This window comes from Myripristis murdjan, chromosome 21, assembly GCF_902150065.1.
Source record: "Myripristis murdjan chromosome 21, fMyrMur1.1, whole genome shotgun sequence".
Lineage (NCBI taxonomy): Eukaryota > Metazoa > Chordata > Actinopteri > Holocentriformes > Holocentridae > Myripristis > Myripristis murdjan.
Window position 1 is genome coordinate 5209999 of NC_044000.1, and position 25338 is coordinate 5235336.

At 41.5% G+C, this 25338-nt stretch overlaps 1 protein-coding gene across 1 annotated transcript in view; it reads right to left on the reverse strand.

Annotated features, from left to right (window-relative positions):
- Positions 1-25338, reverse strand: part of enox1 (ecto-NOX disulfide-thiol exchanger 1) — a 121449-nt gene that overhangs the window by 39332 nt on the left and 56779 nt on the right. Inside the window, exons 3-5 of the mRNA XM_030080116.1 lie at positions 14137-14280; positions 13163-13286; positions 10036-10048 (exon numbers count right to left, since the gene is read on the reverse strand). Of these exons, the coding sequence (XP_029935976.1) occupies positions 10036-10048; positions 13163-13286; positions 14137-14146 (147 nt within the window). The 5' untranslated portion in view covers positions 14147-14280. The remainder of the gene's footprint in view (positions 1-10035; positions 10049-13162; positions 13287-14136; positions 14281-25338) is intronic.

The window sequence follows — 25338 nt, forward strand, 5'->3', positions numbered from 1 at the left end:
GCCTCCCCCCTCATGAGAGCTAATTATGTTTTTTTGCTATTTTTAAATCAGATATCTGACCAGATTAATCATTCTAGTGACGTGTGGGAGGATTTAACTCCACAGTCTGTAAAAGCTGCAGTGACTCCTGCCTCCTCCCTGCCTTAAGGGGCTGCTAACCCTCCTAAAAGAATTTCATCAGTCTGGCTTTCAGTGGCAGTTCCACTGTCCCGTGATGATTTAGGGCCTTTTCCAGTGAAAGGAATAAAATTGAGGAAGAAATACGTTCTGGCATGAAAAATAATAATAAATAAATTGGAAAAAAAAATTAAAATTTCACCTATCGGCGGTTAAATAGGCAGACCATATGAAAACAAGAAGATAAAAAGCGAGTCAAAAAGGGGAAGAGCGAGAAAGGGGAGCAGAGGAGAGAAAGCAAAGCATCTCTGGAGGAAAAAGAAGATACAGAAAGCGGAGAGAGAAAATGGAGAGGAGAAAATCTGTGATAAGGAAAAGAAAAGAGAAAAGTTATAGTCTTGAGCAAGGCTATTTGAAATGCTGGGGGGGGGGGGGGGGGGCTTGGTGAAGAGTAGTAGGAAAGAACAAAATGTCTGCGGTTGGAGACAAAGATAAAACGAGACAGAAGGGAGAAGATAAAGAGGGAGAAGACAGGGAAGACAGGACTATTCCTTCAGCTGTCCGGGCGGAAAGCTACCGAAGGCAGACGGGAGGAGGGCGGTGCGCAGTAGCACAGCAGAGCATGTTACTATCTTCATCACAATGCAATGAAAAGAGGAGGGGGGAGAAGCAAAATGTCAGCAGAAATAACCTCAGCGGCTGCCTACACAGGCCTGGCAACGGGAAGCAAAATAAAGTGATTCAAATGAGAGATGAAGGAAACTGTCACACAAGAGAAAGACCTATCAAATTAATGATCCATGACATTTTCATATGAATAAAGTCCCTTTTGCTTCATTCTACTGGTGATTCATATAGCAATTGTGTTTGAAATGTCGTGGGCAAATGTGCCAAAATATGTGTCTTATGTGCATGTTTTTGTTTTGCCACTACATAAGGAAATGAATGTGGGCAAATGCACATAATAAATGACAAGTACATTACTGTATAGCCTGACAAGGTCCTTGCAGAATCAATAGATGCTTGTGGTTTTATGATAACAAAAACCCTGATCTTTATTCAGTGCATTCAGCTGGATAACTGTGTTCTTTAGAATCCAGTGAGGCACCTTGTAAATGGTGTTTGAAAAGCCAGTGACAAAAAACGGTCACAAAAATGTACATTACAGAGTGAAATCAAGGCAAAGAAACACCTCCTGCGGATACCCATTTTTTACTCGAAACAAATTTTGCCACAATAGATATAAATAATTTGAGCCATCACTTAAAGGGAGAGTTCACCCATTTAGAAAAATGTGATACTATTTCTCTTCCCCCCCTAGCTGTTGTGTAGGACAGTAGTGGTGCTGTCTTCCTCTCATTGTTACTGAGTGCTGGATACTGGCTGGAACCACCTTCATCCACTCAAAGGTTTACCATCACTTTCCCAAAACAAAGATGCACATACATCTACTGCACACAAATGATAGATTTGCTCAAATCACTGTTTCTAACTGTTTTTTCATTAATCCACATCCAGAAAGATCCGGTCACTTCTGCACATCCTGTATCACTCCACACCAGAGCAGCAGCAGCCACAACACACCAGCCATAGTTGTACCTTTTGAACAGTCAGCGTTTCTCATGCCATTTCAGGCAGTAAAATTTCTGCTATACATCATCAAACGCTGTTAAAACTTTTAAGTTTTAATTTTAGGACTGTTAGCTGGGGGGAAGTCCAGTGAGCAACAGTTAACTAACAGCATTTCGAGCATCCAGACGTTTTTCAAAATGGGTGTGCTATCCCTTTAATATCTATGCAGCGCTGTACATTTACCAGTAGTGGCTGTTGTTTGACTAATGTGAGAGTGTGAAGAGTGAGGAGTATGAGGAGTACTGCCATCTAGACACACACTGTCTCTCATCTGCAGCTCTCATTCCTCTGTTTCCACCTCAGTTGAAAGTTTCACGACCCTGGAGCAGAGAAAATCCACCCAAAACCAACTGTGTGTTTTTCAAAAAGGAGAAATCCTTTGGCTGTCAATCCGAGACTCAGGTTGTTTCCCTTACTTCCTAAAATAATACCTTTCTACGGGGCGATACTTGGTTTCCATCCAGCAGCCGTGATATGCAGGTTTTCCTAGGTCAGTGTAATTCCAATTAGCTCTAACATATTTTAATTTTCTATCAGTATTAGAGTACATAGTGCGCTGTAGGCTAGAGAGCTGTAAAACACTTCCTGCTCTGGGTTTTGTTTGGCAAAAAGAAAAAAGCCCTTCATAGTCTGTTTTATTAGAGATCTTCGGGCGTGTAAAAAAAAAAAAAAAAAAAACACTTGGAGAGATAATCTTCCATAAATCTCCGCATTTGTAGTCGGGGTGCATTCGGAGATTCTTCAGGTCTTAGGAAAACTCATTAAAGTGTTGTCTGCGATAGCCCCGACAGGTAAATTACACATCTACGTGCCACACATTCATCATAATCACATAACGCGGGTTTCGCTCGGAGCTTTCGCCCCCCCCCGCCGCCAGAGCCAAAGTGATTCAAGCCTGGTTCATTTCTCTGGCTCCGAGCTCTGCTGTGTCTGCCAGAGAGACGCAGGGAGAGGGAGAGAGAAACACAGAGAAAGAATAGATCGGAGAGGAAAAAAAATTAAAACAAGAATGGCAGCGCACTGAAGCCAAGAGAGAAAAGGGAACAGAGGGTGCTGATGGAAAGAGGAGCGTTTATGCTTTTATTTGTGATCATTTAATGCCTGTCTTTGCCTTTTCGGTTGTTTTGTTTCTGACCGTCCGGGGACCAGAGCTGCATCAGCTTCTATAGGAAACATCTGGCTGTAATTACCCTTAAGGTGAGATCTCATCAATCTGGAAACACACACACACACACACACACACACATATACGTCTGTCAGGCTTAATTGTCTCTCTGTTCCGTTTTGCAGTTTTTATTGTATAAATGTTACCACATGTAGGGGAGTGGCAGGCCATCTTGCATCCATCAGTGCAATTATATCATGTCATGATATTAATATTTGCGATTTGATTCAGTGGAATTAGGCTCCTATGCTTGTCCCCTCCTTCCAAAAGCCGGGCTCTTCTGTACATTCACTGAAGCCTCTCTGCATTAAACCCATACACTGAGTTATTCTCAGGCTTACACAAAAAGTCCCACTCAACAAATCTCCCTGTGTGCTCATTTAATAAACACCCCCCCAATACAGCACTCCCACAATGACAACCCCAAGCCTTTATAGAGAGAGAAACACCACCGGCAAGCCCAGACAAATCCCTAAGTCTTACAAAAACAATTTCACAAATAGATTCTAAGGTGAAATTAAGCCCACAAAAACAGAGAATGAAATGATGTCCCTACACGCGGAGCTTAGTGTATTTTCGACGTCACAGCAAAGTGGAAATTGCCGGTGAGAGCAGTTGTGGCTGAGACACACACCGCCGCCGCCGCGCCACGCGCTCATCTGCAAAGGGACAGGTGACGCTCTCGGCTCGCTGCGAAGTTATTGAACTCTCAGAGATTTCCGGGGTTTGCATTGGACTCCACGGGGCGGTTTTGTGGTGTATGGCTTGAAATAACATTAGATAGGAGGAAATGAGAGCAGAAATAAGGTATTTATTGCGTCCAGATGCTCCGAGTGCTATTGTGTGCAGAGTGCTTTTCCAGCCTGGCGCTCTTTAAGCAAAGTGTAACAGTTTCACAGGTCTGGGAAAATCCCTGCCCGCTAGATCTCAAACACACACACACACACACACACACACACACACACACTCTCCTGGCTTTATTGACCTGGAGAGAGAGAGAGAGAGGGGGAGAGAGAGAGAGAGAGAGAGAGAGAGAGAGAGAGAGAGAGAGAGAGAGAGAGAGAGAGAGAGAGAGAGAGAGAGAGAGAGAGAGAGACCTGTGTCAATGTTGAATATTTGCTGGCTCATATTAGCGAAAGTAACCATGACCTTTTCCGAACCTTAACAGAGCCCGTCTACGACGAGCCTTGCCACTCTCCATTAACCCCCATTGTATCAAACTTGGTTGCAGTTCCACCGTAATTCCACTGGGGGTGATCGCGGGCGAGTGCAGAATGAATGGGGCTCTATGGAGCTAAACGGCTAAATCTGTCTCTTACTCCTGTTTATGGTTGAAAAATCGCAAATCCTGTTGTAGTTTCTGAAAGTTCAATATGGATTATAGGTTAAAAGTGAAATTAGCGAGAACTTATATCCTTTCAGTTTCCTACAGTTTGGGCTGTTGTTGGCCATAACACGCTAGCATTTGCTAATGAATGCTGATTGGTCAGTGACGGACTTGCGGCTGTTTACGACGAGGGATCCCACTTGATGGCACCCGAAGACCAAGAGAAACGGGAAACACCACTCTTAAGGAGGACTTTTCCATCAAAGTTGATATTTGTGTGTACAGAGAATGTCTAATACAGTGCAGGCGGGCTCTCTCGAGTGTCTCCGTCTGCTCTGTGGAGACGGGCTCTGGAAATCGCCGTAAAGCAGCACCTCTCAATGTGTGACGTCATCACACTTTTTGAACGGCTTTTTAGAACAGATAGGTGAACTTAAAAAATCCAATATTCAGCTGAGTGTATTTTTTTAGCCCCAACTTTTGAAAACAGTATTCAAATTACTTGACAAAAAATTATTTCCAGAGAAAAGTGGATTTTTAGGGGTGTTGCCCCATAGACTCCCATTCATTCTGCACTCGCCCGCAAGCACCCTCACATGGACAGAGACGGATTTCCGAGACCCGGAAGTTAGACGGGAGTGGCACTTCTCCCCATATTAGAGATTCTCTGACCTTAACCAAGCAGTTTTGCTGGCTAACAAAGCTAAAGCAGCAAACAAGCTAATGTTCCAGTGGCGGATACAGAACATGGCTAATGGGTGGGCCTAAAAAATTCTGGATGGGCCTGTTATTTCATTTTGTGTATTTTTTTAGATAGACATGTATAACATGATATGATGAAAGAAAAAAAAAAACCTCTCGGACCCGTAATAAATTTTGGTATGCAATTTCCTAGTAGGCTACTCATTTCATAAAATAAACGTTGGAAAAAGGACATTAAAACATTTATTTATTTAGTTAGTTATTTTTTGGTCTTGAATCTGATAGGGTGGGCAAGCTGTCAATCTGGGTGGGCCTACGCCCATCCAGGCCCACCCGTAGATCCGCCTCAGTAATGTTCAGTAGCTAATCTTAGTGAAGGTTAGTGAATGTTTCGTGACATTAACCATGACCTTTTCCTGACCATGGTGACAAACCTTTTCCTAACCTTAACCAGTGGTGGACAGTAACGGAGTAAATTTACTTGAGTACTGTACTTAAGTACAGACTCTTACTCTTACTCTTACTCAAGTACTGGGGTCGAGTACTCTGTCCATCTCTGACCTTAACCAAGCAGATTTGCTGGCTAACAAAGCTAAAGCAGCAAACAAGCTAATGTTCAGTAGCTAATCTTAGTGAACGTTAACGCTAACAAAGCAAGCAAAAGTAGCTAACACACTAACAGTAGCTAGGGTTGGCACATGTGTGGACATTTACAGTCATGTGATGCAGGCTCCACCTATGAAGGATGAAAAATGACAAAACAATAAATAAATAAATAAATACACATATAAATATATACACTACTCACAAAAAGTTAGGGATATTTGGCTTTCGGGTGAAATTTATGGAAAATGTAAAAAGTTCATGCTACAGTGATATATCATGAAAGTAGGGCATTTACGTAGAAGCATACACTGGTGATTTCCTCATCTGAAACAATTTCTTGAAACAAAAGCCAACAACAGTGGTGGATATACCACAACAAAAAATGTCAGTGTCAATAACTTGTCATGTGCCCTTGAGCATCAATTACAGCTTGACAACGACGTCTCATGCTGTTCACAAGTCGACTTATTGTCTGCTGAGGCATGGCATCCCACTCAGTTGACCAATCGTGCTTAAGACTAATGTAAGAACCGCCCACCTCATTAACATACGACACAGAAATACAGAAATAAATAAATGTGGAAATGTAGAAATACAGAAATAAATGTAGGAATAAATAAATAAATGTAGAAATAAAAGAAGGAATAAATAAATGAGTAAATGTAGAAATAAATAAAAGTATAAATAAATAAATGTAAAAATAAATATATAAATACATAAATAAATAAATGTAGAAATAAATAAATATATAAATAAATAAATGTAGAAATAAATACATATATAAATAAATAAATGTAGAAATACACAAATAAATAAATAAATGCATGAATAAAAACAGAAATAAATAAATAAATACATGTAGAAATATTTATTAATTTAATTATTTATGCATTTATATATTTATATGTGTATTTATTTATTTATTCATTTATTTATTGTTTTGTCATTTTTCGTCCTTCATACCACCACATTGACTGTACTGGTACATGCTGTCATGCAACATTATTTTTGATTCAGAAACGTTGGCATTTCAACGTATTTGCTGCTTTGCAGAAACGTAAAATGGCAACATTTTATTCTGGCGGCTGGCTTGTTTGTACTTACTAAAATATTTTATATGCATAATGTTAAAGGATATAGTATACAGCTACATAATATGATATTGTATTTTGGTGTGACTTTAGTCTATAACTGAAACACAACTAAAATGGCTACCACTACCACCAGTTATAAATGACGTTATGCGTATTACTGTATTTATTTCTATAATTGTGTTATTCACCACATCACATTCGGTCACACATGAAGTCAGTTCACATGGCCAGCCTTATTTCGGTGAAGGCAGGTAAATGCAGACCTTTAAAATAGCCTCTGTGTTTCTCACGAGTCACCTCCAGGGGGCAGCGACTGACGGTGCTGTCACGTTGAGAAATGAGCGGAGCCATAATTCACTAACAGAGCAGATGTAACTGATGTAACTGGACACCTGTGCACTCGTTCCACCTTGACGGCACAGTGTTCGCTGTATTTTAGATGCAGGTCGGACAAAACTAAAAATCATTGGGTGCACTCCAAAACCCGATCTGCACATGCCAGTTTTGCCCACCTGCTGCGACGACATACATAGTAGCTAGATCATGATGAGATTGTCACTGGATTACCATCACAACGCTGCAGAAGGACAAATCATCCTGACACATTTTGATCAGATTCCAGATTTTCAGATTACTTTTACTCTGTCTTCGTTGACCAAATTAACACTGACTGAAACCCATGATAACATAAAGTAACTATTATAAACATCATAGTAATCGATGACGAAAAATGTTCATCAGTGACCTTTTTTTCCATGACGAAGACCATATGAACTAAAAAATGGGTGAACTATCCCCAACTATCGTATTTAATAACAACTATGACAACATGTATGTTTGGTTTTTTTGATGAGATGAGACAGGACGAAAGTGTTACCAGCAGAATGTTGGATGTTCAAAAGATCCTCCTCTTGTGTGTCTCTCAAAATATAACCTTACAGTGTGCCGCCCTGTCATTGGTTGAAGATCCGTGTGCATCGCTGTCATTGGTTGAATTGGTTGAATGAGTGCGGTGCCGGTGACCCTGAGCCCCAGTCCCAGCCACACAGCTACACTGAGTTCACTACGATTCAAACAACTTTTCAATCAAGCTCACTGGCTTTTCCAGAAAAAAAGAAGAGATCTGTGGACACTCTTTACTGATAACGCTGCAGAAAATAAAACCCAGAGGAGCCGCCCCGTGCTGCTGTTTGACAGGACGTGTTGTTGTGATCATCTGTCAGGGTTGAAATCACTATACTTGCATTTTACAATGTAAATCTTTTTTGCAAATAAATGCAGCCACAACCACTGAAGAAAGAAGTTTAGTTTGTTGATTTGGAGTAAAGCAGCTGCTCCGCTGCTCTGCACACTGCATCCTTAAATGCATGGAGTTCAGACTGAAGTGCAGCTAAAATCATCATGAAAAGTTACTTTGTTCATGTTAAAAATCACAAAAATGTATTTGACTAAAATGAGATGAAAACTTCTGTTGATTTGGTCAACTAAAACTACACTAAAACTAATAATTCAGATGACTAAAATGTGACTAAAACAAATCTGCATTTCAGTCCAGAGTAAGACTAAGGGCTCTAGTTTCGCAGACCGGGCGAGGCGGGGGCGCAGAACAGCTGCGCTTCGCCAACTGGGTGTGGCCAGGTGGATTTTGCAAGTTTGGCACGCCGTGCACGGTGGCGCAAGTGCTCCACCGTTCCTCCTCCCAGTGCAAGGGAGGAGAGAAGGCGTGCAGTGCGGACACGTCACCAAAACTCACAGACAGGGTTCCGGAATGTCAGGCACATGAACAATGCAATAAATACAAAAAACACTATTCAATGCTACGATCACAATCAGCACATACATATATCTCCATATCAACTGTCCCGTCACAGCTGATGTCAGATCAAAGGAGATTGGCACCGTTTGTGCTGATTGTGAGGTTTTGGTGATGTGCGCCAGACAGCCAAACTTCCACTGCGCCGGCTCCGCTCCGCCTTGCGCTGAAAGTAGACGTGGTTTCAGATGGCGAGCTTTGAGCGCACCTCGGCGAAGCCTTTTGGCACGAAACTGTCACTGTGCCAAGCTGAATCTGTCGGCACCTCCCCCTGCTGCACCAAACGGTGCGCCGGGAAACTAGAGCCCTAAGACTAAATCTAAATCAGCTGCCAAAATGAGCACTGGTTTCTTTGAAGAGTTTTAGCTTCTTATATGATGAAATGTCATGACATTTTCCAGACATGAATACAAATTTGGTCTTTTTAATTTTTTAGCGTGGAAATTGACAATTTAAAACAAAACAAACAAAAAAAAAACAATCACTTAGCAGCTTGAGCGCAAAACAATCACCCATATTGACCTTCAAAGATCTATACACTTCCCCTATTTCCTCCAGCACACACACACACACACATACAGTTTGAGACAAGATCCATTAGCTCTCTCAACAAAAAAGGCTTTTTCCATCTCCTCTCAGAAAGAATCTATTAACCCAAAACCTAAAATCCTGTCTGTGCCCAAACCCATGACAAGAGTGACTTCTCTGGTTGCATAAAACTAAAGCGCCTGAAGTATGAATGAAAATGATGGGAGCCTTCCCTGTCTTCTTATAACAATTTCATAAATATGCATGATATAAAATCTTCTCATGAATTTTAATTTGCCTCTAATTTCTTAATTTCCCGCTATCCTCGGTGGCGGTGCTGCTGTAATGGTAATTGCAGGACAATAGGGACACACACACACACACACACACTCACACGCGCTCACACACACACACATAATCATGCACAATACACATGAACTCAATCTCTGTTCTCTCATCCTTTCTCCCTCTCTGTCTCTCTCTTACTCTCCCTCTCTCTCAAACACACACACACACACAGATAACAACCCTATTAACGTCAGCATTGCGACAGATATGAAATCAGGCCATTAGGAGGAAAACAAATGCTTCCTCTCCTATTGTTCCTGTCCTCAAATTCAAAATTTAACCTCTCCATCCGCTTTCCCTCTCTCTCTCTCTCTCTCTCTCTCTCTCTCTCTCTCTCTCTCTCTCTCTCTCTCTCTCTGTCTCTCAGCTCTTCTGTTTTTGTGTTATTCAAGAAAAAAACACCACTGTCAAAATGCTGTTTAGTTTTGTTTAAAGCAAGGTGCAAAAAATAAAACTGCAGCTGTCAAACCTCAAAATGAAAAATAATAATACCGCTAATAATAAAACAATAAATTCAATCTCCATTTCAAACTGTGCCTTAAAAGCTCCTCCAGCTTTTTGAGAGGAAAAAGTCAGCACACTGCAACATACAGCAGACTCCTGCATTTGAAGCTTACAGGAACAGTGTGATTCAGAAAACAAGACGCTGATGCTGATGAAGTCAAAAGGGGAGATGCATAACTCCTCTGCCGTGTCAACACACAGGAAGAATGGGCCTCAGCTCTTCACAGCTACAATTTGACTGAATAACTACTGAGCGAGAGAAGCAGAAATCATTTGTATGCTACCTTCATCCCACCCAGCAGGGCCCACAGCCCCTGTTCAGAATGAGCCAGCTCATACCTTATGTATGGACCTTAAAGCAAAATTGAGCTTCGGTAGAGTGTTGGCTGGTGTAGTTACCTGGTTGTTATGTGAGTTCACGTGGTGGTGAAATATCCTTATTAGCTGCTTTGAACTCCCCTGGGCTGCTAATCTACAGCACTGGATTTCTGCCTCTCCATTCACTTCCATGGTGTGGGAAAACAGCTCCCAAAATAACACTTGTAGCACGTAAACCAACACAACCAAAGCATTTTATGCCAATATGAAAAACAACAAATCCTGACCCCCCACCCCTTTTTTTTTTTTTTTTTTTTTTTTTTTTTTTTTTTTTTGAGGACATTAAGCAATTTTCAAATTCAATTTTTTTCAATTTCCAATTTAAACTGAAAAGTAGAGCCGGCAAGTAACCTTGTGCCAGAAAGAAATGACCTTGTAGCACTTTCACAAATAATTGTAATTACACATTGAAAAATTGGTATTGGGACATGTTTTTTTTTTTTTCTATATTTACATACTCTGCTTTGTTTGCATTAATGTATGTACAGTACAGTACAGTATTGTGGATTAGCAGCCCAGGGGAGCATGAGCTGTGGGTCAGTGACTGCTGGGTATATCCCCAAAATGGCCTTAATTGTCAACAACACTTTGTGACTATGTCCCTTTTCAACAACTACGAGAAGTTTTGAATAAAAGCTGTTGGAATTATCACGTTCTCAAACGTGAAAGTTTGGCCTTATGGTGGCATTACAGGAAAGGTCATGGGGTCATGAATATGCACGGCAAATTTGAAAAGATTTAAATAAAAGGTATTTGAGTCATTACGTGACTACGCAGGGTGAATCCATAACACTCTATGGGCCCTATCTTGCGCCAGACTCCCTAAACCCGCTATTTGCGGATTTAGGATTTAGGAAGAGGCGTTCCTCCGTAAAAGTTGCTATCTTGTGCATCTCCCGCTATCCGCAAAACACCTCCGCTACCCGCTATATTATGCATAGGCGTGTTTTGGGCATTACGCCAGTTAAACCAATCAGTGTGCCAGGTGCCATTGCCTTTAAGGGCAGGCTGCGCTATCCTAAATCCTAAATCCTAAACCCGCGATGGAGAGAGGGAGGTAGATTTTCTCAGGGCTTCTACTGAGGCTAAAGCAAGTTGGCTTTATATACATATTATATCTTATATTATAGGCGAGTTAATTCGGGAGGTGGAGCCACATGTGTCCAAGTGGACGTGTCACAAGGTTGTACTGATTGAGTAAAAGCCTGGGCGCGCTCTTGTAACAGCCCTAACTTTAGGGATAGCGGATAGCGGGTGGTCAGGACCACCCGCTATCCGCTATCCCTAAAGTGTGTGAGCAAGATAGCAGCTTTAGGGATAGCGCATGAAACACGCCCACGGACACACCTCCAGGAGTCGGCATAAGGATAGCGGGTAGCGGGTGGCGCAAGATACCGTTTAGGGATAGCGGAAGCTCCTAAATCCGCAATTTGCGGGTAGCGGGTAGTGTCAGTGGATAGCGGGTGGCACAAGATAGGGCCCTATATCTATACAATCATGTATATACTTCAATTCCATCTGTATATTTCATTTAATATTCATTACCATCTGTATATTTCACATCCCATATCTCTTTTTCTTAGGTTAGCCCTTATTGTATATTTTTAGTTTTTAGTCTTTATAGACTTTATTGCAAATATTTAGTTAGTCTTTATAGTCTTTATTGTAAATATTTAACCTTTATTCTGTTTTATTTAACTTTATTATATGTTTCTACTGTTGCTGCTGGAACACCAGAATTTCCTTGGTTGGGATCAATAAAGTATATCTATCTATCTATCTATCTATCTATCTATCTATCTATCTATCTATCTATCTATCTATCTATCTATCTCCAGCCCCGTTGTCTCAGAGGTACATTTACTGCCAGCGTGCGCAGGGAATTACTTTTGTCTATGGACTTGAATACCCAGTCTCTTCTCTTCTAATGACTGCTGGTGCTTTTTGGTAACTGAACTGTTGAGTGGGCAACTTGAAGCCAAAAGTTTCAGCCATAATTCTGTCGCTGCTAAGATGGATGATGAGTGTGTGAAATGTTGTGGGTCTAAAGCCATCATTTGAAGGTGGAATGTGTAGTGAAGGTGAGTAGAGTTCTGATGTGCGTGTGTGCGTCTAGTTTTTGTGTCTTATCTGGCCGGCCTTACCCAGCAAAACATGTCTGGAGTGTTTGAAAAACCCAGTGACATACACACTGTCAGCCAAAACCCTTTGGTCTCACTGTGAGAATGTGTGTGTAGGTGGGTGAGTGAGTATTTATGTGAGTGTGGGTGTGCATAGGCCTATGTGTAGATGCATGGGTGAGGGCACTTTATGTTGTGAGTGGTAGGCCCGTTGAAACATCAGGAAAATTTATGAACGTGTCAAAGACAAAGTGGTTGCCAAGCAAAGCAGGAGGAAAAGAGTGTGCTACAGGAAGTGAGTGAAACTGTGCAGTCTTAATGGTAGAGTGTTGGGTTGTATAGTTCCCTGGGTGTTATATGAGTCCACATGGTGGTGAAATCTCCTCATTAGCTGCTTTGTGCTCCTCTGGGCGGCTAATCCACAAACCTGTATCTCTCCATTCACTTCCATTGCAAATCAGCTCCTAAAATAACACTTGTAGCACAGAAACCATCGCCAACAAAGCAAATCATGCCAATAGAAAAAAACAAAACAAAACAAAAAAAACAAGTCTTGGTTCCAATATTCTGAGGAAATTAAATGGCTCTCTTCCTGTTATTTTCCTATTTGAACTGGAAAGTAGATCTGGCAGGTAACTTTTACACATACCAGCCTCACATCACAAATAGAAATCCAGGATTGTGGATTATCAGCCTAGGGGAGCCCAGAGCAACTCATGAGGAGATTTCACCACCATGTGGACTCATAGAACACCCAACTATACAACCCAACTCTCTACCGAAGCTCAGTTTTGCTTTACGTTTAGAGACCTACCGGAAACCAACTGCTGCCCGCTGAGGCCCATTGGCACGATGCCCAGGTTGTTCATGGCTGTGGCCCAGGCCCCATGGTCAGCAACAGGAACATTCAGGTGGTTCTGTTCAGCACCCAGACTCCCTACACCATCAGCTGCTACAGGAGAGAAGAGCAAAAGGACGTGAGATGGAAACAGTGGCAGTGTGGTAGGAGAAGAAGTGTAGATACTACTGAGGAGGAGGATATACTAATAGGTAGGTAGGTATACTAATGGGGAGATACTGTAGGTCAGTATGTGCTGTGTCTCCACTGTGGAGTGAATCTGAATGTTTGGAACCAAATGTTAGTCTGGCGATTTGGATGACAAATTGCTATTTTCAGCTTGGCTTCTCTGTGAAAAGATGAACTGGAGAACATTTTTTAGTATGGCTTTTAATTAAATGTTATTTTACGAATTTTTTATTTATTTATTATTTTTGACCTTTTAGTCTGGTTTTTAACTGAATTTTATTTATTTTATTATTTACTTGTCTGTTTATTTATTTTACCTTTTTCAGACTGGTTTTCAATTGAATTTATTTATTTGATTATTTTACCATTTTAGTCTTGCTTTTAACTGAATTGTATGTATTTTATTTACTTTTATTTTTTTATTTTAATTTTTATTGATATTTACTGAATTTTAATCTTTAATGTGGATTAGCTTCTCTCTAGTGTTTCCTCACTTCGAAGTGGCGAGTGTAGGATAGCGTTTCCTCAGTGTTTTTAATTCCTTAGTGTTTTTAAATTTGTGTGTGTGTGTGTGTGTGTGTGTGTGTGTGTGTATTTATGTGTGGGAGAAGGGGGGGGTATATCTTGTGTCTATTGTTTGTTGTATTGTTTTTATTGTTTTTATGTGTTTTTATGTAAAGCACTTTGGGCTGCTCCTTTGACATGAAAAGTGCTCTATAAATAAAGTTTGATTGATTGATTGATTGATTGATTTCATCATAACTTTGTGACGTACTGCTGGCCATAGCAGGTCTTTCCTTCTCTCCGCCCTCTGCACTCCTCTCATCAGATCCTTCCTCTGGGTGGCAGGGTGGAGGGATGGACTGATGGATGGATGAAGAGATGGAATCATCCAGTAGGACAGAGAATCACATCCCACCTGAGGAAAAAAAAAAAAGTTTAGAGTCGGGATGATTGTTAAAAAAAAAAAAAAAAAAACCATCTAAAAGAAAAATATTCCTTTTGAGTGGTGATTATGCTTTGTCAAGCTGAGGGAAGACGCATAGCCCAAGAAATCTTTGGTTAATTAAGTATTAAAGTTGCTATCCCAGCTGACTTTCCAACTGAGAAAGCCTCTTAGAACATGCATGCAGATACACACACACACACACACACACGCACACACACACACACACACACACACACACACACACACACACATTAGCCCAGTCTTTGACTCATTTACACTGACACAGCTTCCCAGCAGCAGTCTCTGATCTTTTAAAAACACACAGAACAGCAGGGCACCCTGAACTCAAACACACACACACACACACACACACACACACACACACCCACACCCACACACACGTGCTTACACACACATATGTACATGCTTATGCATTTTATGGTGGTAGTTAAGGACTGGCCCTTCAGCCCTTCGACTTTCTCCTTAATTATGTTCTTGCAACCCCTACACTGCCCCATAATTCTGCACATGGCCGTGACCACATGGAAAACATCATCACATCACCAGACTGACAGTGCTTGATGGCTCTGAACAAATCCCATATTTCCCTCTTTGACGTGCCAGAACTCTGCTTGATCCATATAAATTATTATAAAAGGTCAGGCTGGGCAACAGCGCTCTTGCACTCACAAGTGCCCATTGTGATCATTTCTTTTATAGACTTGGATAATGTGAACGCTGTTGTCTTGGCACGGCTTAAAAACACACTCAGGAGTTTTTTTTTCCAGAGCATAAAGCAGTTATTTGTTTCCATTTAAATTTCCACCTCAATAGTCAGCAGGTGTGTTTTTGTTGCAACAATTTTCCGATTTCATGAAACCTTTTTGCCAATTCTGTATTTTTATTGCTGTGGCATTGTTTAAATCCATTTTCAGACACAAACCACATGTCAGCATTCATTTTCACAGCTTGACAAAGTCGGGACGTCCCTCTCATTTGAGTGAAAAAAAACTCGATTCTAGGGGAGCAGCCAGTCAGCAGGCTCACCAAGTAGAGACAAATCAACAAAATGTGCAGAGGCGTACTTATCACATCGCAGCATGCACTAGTGTTCGTGCTGCGCTCGTGTAGCATTACGCACATGCTGGAAAAATTTTTTTTTACATTCAGTGACCTGCTTCTCTCTTTACTAATGAGAAACATTTCTGTAGACCGGGTCCAAAAACTCTGAATGTTCATTTTTGTCCTATTGGGTTTCATTCCATGCTTTCCATATATGCAGAAGAAGCCTGGAGGTGAGAGGAGGTTGTGGCAACCTACAACCTTGTTAGTTTGATTCTCTAGACCCTCCCGTCCCTCAGGACTTACGGTCAATGAGCCCTTGAGCAATAGAAGCTAAGTAGGCCAGTGATCTAATAACTGCCACTGGAAGCTCCCATGGGCAGCTTCCACTGGCCGGCAGCAGAAGACTGTGTTTGTACTGGACAGCACCGAGTGTGAATGTTTGCAAGTGGATGGGCTGTTGCTTAGAAAGAGCATGGAGCTCAGTCAACTTTCCCTGCATAAATCAAAGCTGTAAAGAGCAACTAAGCTCTCAGTTTGTCTAACAAATTTAGGCTAATATATTATTTCGATCTTTTGCAACATACCAGGATGATAGGAAAATGTTGCTCGTCACCGCTCCGTAGTACAGTTTTGCTTTATGAACGATTGACTGTGCACTAAATCTCTGTGTGAAGTTGGCATACGGCTGTCATTTTCTACTGCAACATGGCTCGAGTGTTTATCTTCTTGGACACAGAGAAAGAACTTTCTTTGGTCCCTCTAATGAGTGATAGATGGATAGATACTTTATTCATCCCGAAGGAAATTCACAGTTTTCAGCAGTATCCACAGAGTACAAGATTAAGTAAATCAAAAATAAAGAATAAAAGATGACCCTCGAGATCTAAAGATCTAAGTACCCAATGTGCAAAAAAAAAAAAAACAAAAAAAACAATGCGCAAAAAACCAATAAAACCAGTAAAACCAGTGTGCATCGGTGTATACAATGTGCATAGATGAGGGCAATGTGCAAATTTACAGTATAAACACATGATAAATAAATAAATAGCACCCAGATGATAAATAGATGATTAAAAAAAAAAAAAGTGTGCATTGATGTATACAATGTGCATAGATGTGGGCAATGTCCAAATTTTGAAAACAAGAGAAGAAAAAAGGTAAAGAACCCACTGAAGTTTTTCACGTTTTGAAGCATTTCATGAATTCTTAGATCACTCTTTCCAGAACCATAAAGGGTTTTGCAATGGTTTAAAGGGATAATTCACCCATTTTGATAAACTCCCCCACTATTCCGTAGGACAGAAGTGGTGCTATCTTCCTCTCATTGTTACTGAGTGCTGGATACTGGCTGGAGGCTCCACATGCTAATTGGAGCCTCCTGCCATTGAGGTGGACTCCCTCCCCCAGGCTTATGTTCTTAAAAATAACAGCTGTAATCCTCTTAAAGAGGAGAAATAATATCACATTTTTCAAAACGAGTGAACTATCCCTTAAAGAAACATTTTCTGGTACTATTTAAAATCCTTTTCATTTCGAGCGTGCTGTATCTTTTCCAGGCTGTACGATGTAGAATTGAACGTGCCACAGTGTAACGCACAGTGTTCAGTATCCAGGGCACGTCCCTCTCTCTCTCTCACTCTCTTGCACTCTCTCTCTCTCTGTCTTTCTCTCTCAAACTCCCTGTCAGCCCAGCCCACTTTGCAGTAATCACCATTATTCAAATCTGACACCAGGAAATCAACTTAGCCCCACAACACACCCCGCTTAATTGAGATACAATCATATCAATGCATTTTCATTAACGGCTACACACCACTTCATGTAGTTCAGGGACACTTTCAGTCCGGCCCTAAACGTGCGCTTTTGCACTGTAATAATAAATCTTGATACTACATTCGATGATTAGACAAAAAAAAAAAATGCACTTGGTAAACATATTTACGGTGGCTGCAGGGCTCCTAACAGATTGGCTCGGTGTGTATCACTGGCACATTATCAACAGTGAACAGAAGGTGCAATGATGATACATGCACCCGTCACATATTATATGATGCAGTACAAACAGATACAGCACATGCACAGAAATGTACAGGCATGTATGCATGACTGTGGTCTGATTTTATACACCGGCACAAGCATGCAGAGCCTTGGTACACCGCCACTTACGCACACACACACACACACACACGTGCGCGCGCACACACTGCAGGCAGCATTAGGTCCCCGAGGATATGGAGCGGGACGGCGGAGGATCGATGAAACAAAGCTTTATGACAAGCTAAGGAGAGTCTGCTTCACTGCTTCACACAGAGACTGTGGGCAACGAGCGGCATCGTAGGGGATCCACCTCAATTATTTTTATTTAGAGAGGGGAACCATGATGCGAAAAAAAAAAAAAAAAAAAAAAGGTTTTTGAATTGAATTTTCTGCTCTGAGCACAGTGCTCTTGACTAGGAGCAGAATCCACAACAGTGGGAAAAAAAAAAAAAAGAAAATGAGCTTGATTCGGTACTTATGTAAAGTGCGACGGCGCGCTCGCAGAGCCGCTTCAGTCTTCCCTCTCTCCTCTCATATTCTCTGTCAGTAGCCCATTAGCCCCTCCATAGTTCCCGGCAGAGCTGAACCGCTGTTGACACACACACACGGACTCCTTAGCCAGGTAGCATCATATATTTAATGGGCCAGAGCAGGCAGTTACTTGAAATATAAACAGACACAAACACCCTGAGCTATGTACTGTCTCCAAAGGCATTCTCTCACTCTCTTTATATATCTATCAACCTGCTTTCTTGTTCAGCTCTCCCAATTTAGTTTTTTTTTTTTTTTTTTTTTTTCCCATGGCCGCCTTTACATTTTCTCACCCCAGGTGGCAAAGACCCTGCGTTGTGTTGGGGTTGGTGGAGGGGTGTGTGTGTGTGTGTGTGTGTAGGGGGGTTAATGTAGCATCACACTCCCCTCTTCTTCAATCTGTTTTCTGTCTCATTCCCCTGGTGACGAGTCACACTGCTGTTTCTCCTCACCTCGCAATCATTTTCCTCCTCCTGCTCGCTCCATCCTCCTCTCCTCGTCTTCTCCACCACCCACTCCTTTCCTTTCTCCTCTCTCTACTCTTTTGTCCATCTGTCCAGCCGTTCATCCATCCATCCATCCATCCATCCATCCATCCATCTGTCCTTTCTTTTAGGATCTACTGGTCGATGCCCAACTCCGCCGAGCATTTCTGCTCACTTTCACGCGCCATGAAATATTCACAGCAGAATGCGTGTCCTGTTTATTATTCATGAGCTCACTTGACATCTCTGAATCATTCACACAGCAACATCAGGAGGTACAGGCACACACACACACACACACACACACATATATATATGCAGGCACCCTCAGACATGTACATATTTAGAAACGCACATTCGGGTACACAAGCCGACAAATGCACAGCATACTTGGACGCCCGTACTTGGGCGCATTGGGAGAATTAGATGGGTTGGGTTATGCCTACACACACAAACACAAACACATATCATCAGAGGAGTGGCTGCCAGGCCCACACAGCAGCAACACATATGCAATCAGTTTTTTTTGATGTGGTAGAGTGGGAGTTTAAGTTTGTATTCATCATATTTCACAGCGTATATGTAGGAATTCATATTTTCATATCGTATGGAAACACCCAGTATTTTGGTTTGACCAGAGGGGTCAGAGGTCATAGAGGTCAAACTTTTGTCAATGCTTTTCATGCTTTTAGTTGAAGGAAATGCTTTTTCTTGAATATATTCAAAGATTAGAGAGTTATGTGTGTGTGGTTGATTTAGAGAGGATTTCTGTTGCTGGAGTTAAGCCCATTTTTGTGATAGGCCACGCCCACCACCACACTTTCTTTTAGCCAATTGGTGTGAAAGGTTAATCAGCTCTTTCTCACCCAAGCTCTCCACAAAGGTTTGTCATGCAATGTGAATCCATTTTGAAGTTATGCACCTTTTGTGATAGGCCTGAGAAGTTAATCTGCTCCTCTGTGACTTATGATCAGCCTTTCCACAATGTCTTCCCATGTTATGTGAGTCCATTTGGATGCTATACGCCTTTTTGTGATTGTCGACGCCCACTGCCGTGCCACATTTCAACCTATCAGCACGAAAGCTTAATCTGGTCTTTCTTGGGCTGTGATAAACCTTTCCAAAATGCAAATCCATTTTTAACTTTTTGAGATATTCTGCTGACAAAAAGAGACAGACAAAAAAGAGCAGAAACATAAGCCCCTTCCAACTCCATAACCACAAAAACAAACAAACAAACAAACATCTGTTTAAGAGAATGAGGAATAGTAACCTGTGTGTGGAAATGACAAGCCACCAGCTTTCTTGCTGCCTCCATGTCTGTGCCTGGTTTTGCAAAGGAGCATTTTTGCACTTACACTTCCAACCTTTGATTAATCATCCCATTGTGCTGCTGTTTGCTGTCCAATATCACCCTTCCATTCTTTGCATATATGGGACATTTAAGCCCACCTGTTCCTGTTGATGTTACCACCATCTGCCATGACCGCAGCTGTGTCTGAGGTCAGCCAGTCATGGAGTTAAATCCATTCTTTAGTAAATGCATTTCCATCGGAGAGTATCACATTTATTTTTACTGAATAAAAACTTGTAGTCGCTTCTGTATGTTTTTACTCTACATTTGCCATTTCCGTCAAGCATTTTTTATTCAATATGGCAAAATGCGCATAACAAAGAGTTGGTGGAAACGCATTTACAGAAGCGACTACACTGCTGTTTAAATTGTTAATACTTCTGTTTAAATTGTTCATATTTCTTTTTTTTTATAATCCTTGTTTATAGTGTTTATATTGCTTACTGCTATTTATCATGTGTATACTGTATATTTCTTCTAAATTTGCACATTGACCTACCTCTATGCACATTTTATACACCCATGCACACGGTTTTTTCTGGTTTTTTTTGTTGCACATTGCTTTTTGCACACTGGGTTGTACTTAGATCTTATTCTGTTGTACTCAGATCTTATTCTGTTGTACTTGGATCTTATTCTTTATTTTTTTTATTTTTTATTTTTTATCTTTTTTAATTGATTTATTTAATCTGTAATCTGTGGATACTGCTGAAAAACTGCGAATTTCCTGCGGGACGAATAAAGTATCTATCTTTACTATAATATTTAAGAATTCTTCTGCAAAATAGATCCTACCCGTGGTCAAACCTGTGATTTTCAGATTACACACCAGCAGAGCCCTCCATCAGCTAGAGCTACAGTAGCTAAAAAGCACAGGGCCATGGTAAGCTGTGCATGGTATTCATCCGAGCAGAAAAGAAGAGGCCAAGGCCAATATTATCATCAGATGGAGATTCTGCTGGAGGTCGTCAATGTGCTGCACATATGTCTTTACCTGATCAGTCCCAAATGCTGCTCAGGATGTCCGCCTTAAAATAACAGATTCATAAATCAGAATAAAAGTTTTGAGCCTCGCTGTTTGTTTCAGACAGATCAAGTTCCATCTCTGGGGGGCAGTTTTGGAAAATGTGTTGTGGAACATTCCGCAAATTCCACATGCATGAATAATTTTGATGCCGTGTGGCAATCGTCCCTTTTGAGAATCTGTAAACATTTAATCTTCAGTCATCCTATTGCCACAGATGTCCCCTTCTCCAAAGTCATTACCACTGACATTCACATGAGTGCTCAGAGACTCTGTGAGTGTGCTTCACTTCTACGTTTGATACACTGAAAACTGCTTCCGGCTGTAGAATGATAATTCCCATCCGCTCCAATATATTGTATTCCAACCATGGCTCTGTGACTACATGTGCCACGGGTGAAAAGAATTGACTGAATTATTTGAACATTTCCAGACCCACTCTCCTGACACTCCTGACATGCAGTAACAAAGCCTTCAAAATGATTGAAATCATTTTAATTCACATGTAACCTGACGGCTTGCACTGAAATAAGCGCCTACAGAACCCGGGGCTGAAGACGACAGTGAGCTGATGAGAGATTCATGCGAAGGGAGCCATGTTTTCCTGCTTAATTTCACACATATTCAGTTCACACAGCATTACATGCAATGTGCGTCACCCACAGATAATGAAAAGTAGGCAGCTGTACATATGACAACTTGGCATTGCATTGTGGATTGAAGCTGCTGATAGCTCAAATTTTGTGCCAAAATTTCCAAAGATAACATGGATTCACTATTACTACTACAAAATATTTTTTTTTTGTTGTGACATAAGACAGAGAAGCAGACATCTGTTGGATGCATGTGCAGTTCAGTTACCATCTAGAGCTGCAATTACAGCAGCAGGTCTTTTGGGGATTGTCTCTACCAGCTTTGCATATCAAGAGTCTATAGTTTTTTCCCGTTCTTCTTGGCAAAACAGCTCAAGCTCTGTCCGATTCGACAGGGACAATTTTCAAGTCCTCGGTGGATTGAGGTCTGGGCTTTGACTGGGCCATTGTAAGATGTTACCACTGTTTGCCTTAAACCACTCCAGTGTCGCTCTGGCTGTAGGCTCAGGGTCACTGTCCTGCTGGAAGGTAAAGCTCCACCCCAATCTCAAGTCTGTTGCAGATTGAAAAAGCTTTTCCTCAAGAATTGTCCTGCATTTGGCTACATCCCCCTTAGCCACACTCAAAGTCCCATTTGCTACAAAAGTCAAAGCTGTATTTCTCAATGAACCATAGAGCTTTAATAGGCTATGCAGTTTGGTCAAAATAGGACACATTACAAAGAACATCATCCTGATCAAAAATCAAACATCGGGATCTTGTGTCATATATTGTAGCCACCATTTTGTCTTCCATAGCAGTGGCATGCACAAAGCTCAGATTTGCGTCTGTGTGGCATATTTGCAACCCAGTGTGAAGCTTGTGTAAACAAGGAGTGTCGCAGGCGTTGTCAACTCTAGGGGGCTCCACTATCTACCTCTAGGCCTTCCTCCCAGTGAGGGGCTTAATGTCCTGTCACACGTCACTTTCAACCAGTGAATACTGTATCAGTCTCAGGAGTGAATTCACAAAAGGGTTGTGCAGCTTCTGCAGATGCTAAACTTGCACAAATAAGACAAGAAGAAACTGTGTAATTTACAAAGCACCCACAAAAGGCTGAAATGCAGCTCAAACCGCTGCCAAGCAAATAGTGTCACGGTGTGCCTTCACTATTTGCATGTATTTAAATGAGGTAATAGGCATACATTTGGCTCAAAATTGGCCCCTTTATGTGCAAATAAGCCTCACTGCAAACACAGTCCAATTCACAAAGACCAGTACTAATGGCTACACGCAGTTAGAGTGAAATTATGAATGTCTTAGGAGAGTTGTTGGTGACTGAAGTACATTTATACGCGATGTCACATCCAGACTTTCCAGTGATCATGGCAGCAGAGATTGTAGCCCAATCAAGCAAAGGCACTGTCATGCCAAATGTACTCGAGAGCGGATATTTCAAAGGAGAATATCCGTTTTGGATTTCATTGCAACCGAAAATATTTGCAGATACAGCTTGCCACGTCACACATTTCTTGCTACACTCGATGACATCAAGGATGACAACGAGCCTGCCACCAAGAGATGCTAAGCAATACCTGACACTGTCCTGCCCACTGTGTCCTTGGCGCAAAGGTAACATTTATACTTTGCCACATGAACTGCAATCAGATGCAAAACGCAGGAAAACTGCACTCAGCTGCAAAACTTAATGGGCGTCTTTATGCTGTAAAATCATCAGAACAACGTCTTTCGTGAATCAGACGTAGCTAAGGGGCAGATAGCGGCTGCCAGTGATGCACAATTCATGGAGCTATCAGCAGCCGCAATCCATTCTTCAGGAATCAACCCCTCAGTGTGTACCATGCTATCTAACACATTCAGTGTGGGTGTTTCATAATTCAATACAAATTATGCACATATAGAGATATAGTTATACATATATGTAGCTGCATTATCATGAGGCACTGTCAGCGTCCATGGAAACACCCAGAGACTCAAGATAAATATAAAGCATCTTATTAACTTCTAGCGTTATAAATACTAGAAAAATATATAGGAAAATTCCTGCAATATTTGCACCAAAGATATTTGTTGTTTGTTTGTTATATTGGTGCACTGATACTGATTTTCAACAACTGTGAAAACACCAATAGAGTCAGCACTTACTGATTTACATGTTTTTGTTTTGTTTTGTTTTGTTTTGTTTTTTAAAGTAGGTGACAGATAAGAAAGAGAAATCATCCCTGACAGATATGTATGATGTTCATATTCTCCTTTTACGATCAAAGAAGTTATGGAAACTCTGGCTTTGACTGAGCCAGCACGTGAAATCACTACGGACAGATATATGGCTGCTATTCTGACCACTGCCTCAGTCTCACTGCTGCCAAGAAAAACAGACAGAAGGCCTCCTTTCTCCCTCCTCAGGGCTGCAAGACTGGGAGCCAAGGTTATGGTTGTTTGTCAGTCATGATGTTGATATTGGTGGTGATGAAAGAATTGATTGATGTGGTGATGATGATGTAATGGCTTGTGTCATGCTTCTTGCCTTAAACTCAGCATCAATACCTTGCACGGGCAACTGACTTACAGTTGCGCATGTCAATGTTTTATGCAGTTGTTAATTTTCCTCTTGAAAATCCTGGATTATTTAGGGCCAGAGATGTGCTTATAGGAAATCGATGATGCCTAAAGACATTTCTGCTTTGAATCACTGAGCATTGTCATTCCATTCGCCCTCTCATTCCATGTCCAGTGCTGTACAATGTATTCAGTGCAAAGCTCAAAGAGTCTAATCTGTGGAAGGAGAGCAGGGCCTGCCACTGCCAGTGTGACTGCGACTCCCTCTTATACCCTTCAAGTGAGAGACAGGGTCATGGCCCAGATATCAGTCAGCGCTTGCTGCAGCAAATTACTTCTAATAAAGCCTTTAGAAAGGCACCATTAACCACACCGACACACAGAGGGGGAGATGGGCTGTAGCTGTGGCAGCAAATCCAATCAGCTCCAATCAAATCATTGTCCAGAGAAACAGACTAAATTAGACCCTATAATGATCACAAAAAGAACAGTGACATTTTGCATTTCACATTTGAACAGCCATGGAAGAATGTACCGTTGTGCTGTAAAACAAATATTTTTTGCAATATTTTGGATGAGAAAAAAAAAAAAAAAAAAAAAAAAAAACAGTGGAAAAGGTTCAAACGAGTTGCATCACACAAAGTTCCAAAGCACTCTTCATAGCAGCGGGTTTCAATCTTTTGCGATCCAGATCCAAGAGTCTGCAGTGTTCATTCCAATCGAACACAGCTGATTTCACTGGCTGAAGACGTGTAAATCAGTGAAATCATCTGCTTTGGTTGGAATGGAATGCCTGCAGAGTCTTTGTACTCCATGGCAAAAGTTTGACCTACAGCAATACCACAGAAATGCAAAAAGCGGCTACACACTTCTATTTTTTTATTTATTATTTTTTTTTTTTCACAACTGCAGAAGCACCACTCACTGGCACCTTGTTTGTGTTCCATATTTGTTTTCAGTTCCCGTTTCCCTCCACAGCCATTATCACTTCATCAGGTTAAAGCCCTGTAGTAAGACTTGCAATTAGCCAAAGACTAAAATTAGCAGCAAAAGTGTGCGTCGGTGGGGGTGGGGGTGGGGGGGGGGGGGGGGGGGGGGGGGGGGGGGGGTGACGCAGAGGCCAGCTTAACATAGTCGAGGGCGAGGGGATCGGCTGGAACAAAACACTCATTTTCTGTCCTCTGCCATTTGCTTTTTGCGCTGCTCAAGGTCTGCTTTCTCAGAATATACAGTGTAGGCATCTCACTGCCATTTGCCACTGCCACCCTCTCTCGCTCAGCTTTACACACTGTTGCTGTTTCTGTCGCACATCTCATCTGTCTCCTTTATGCTTCTGCTGTGCCACTTTGCCTCTGTCTTAGCACCTTTCTCTCTCTCTCT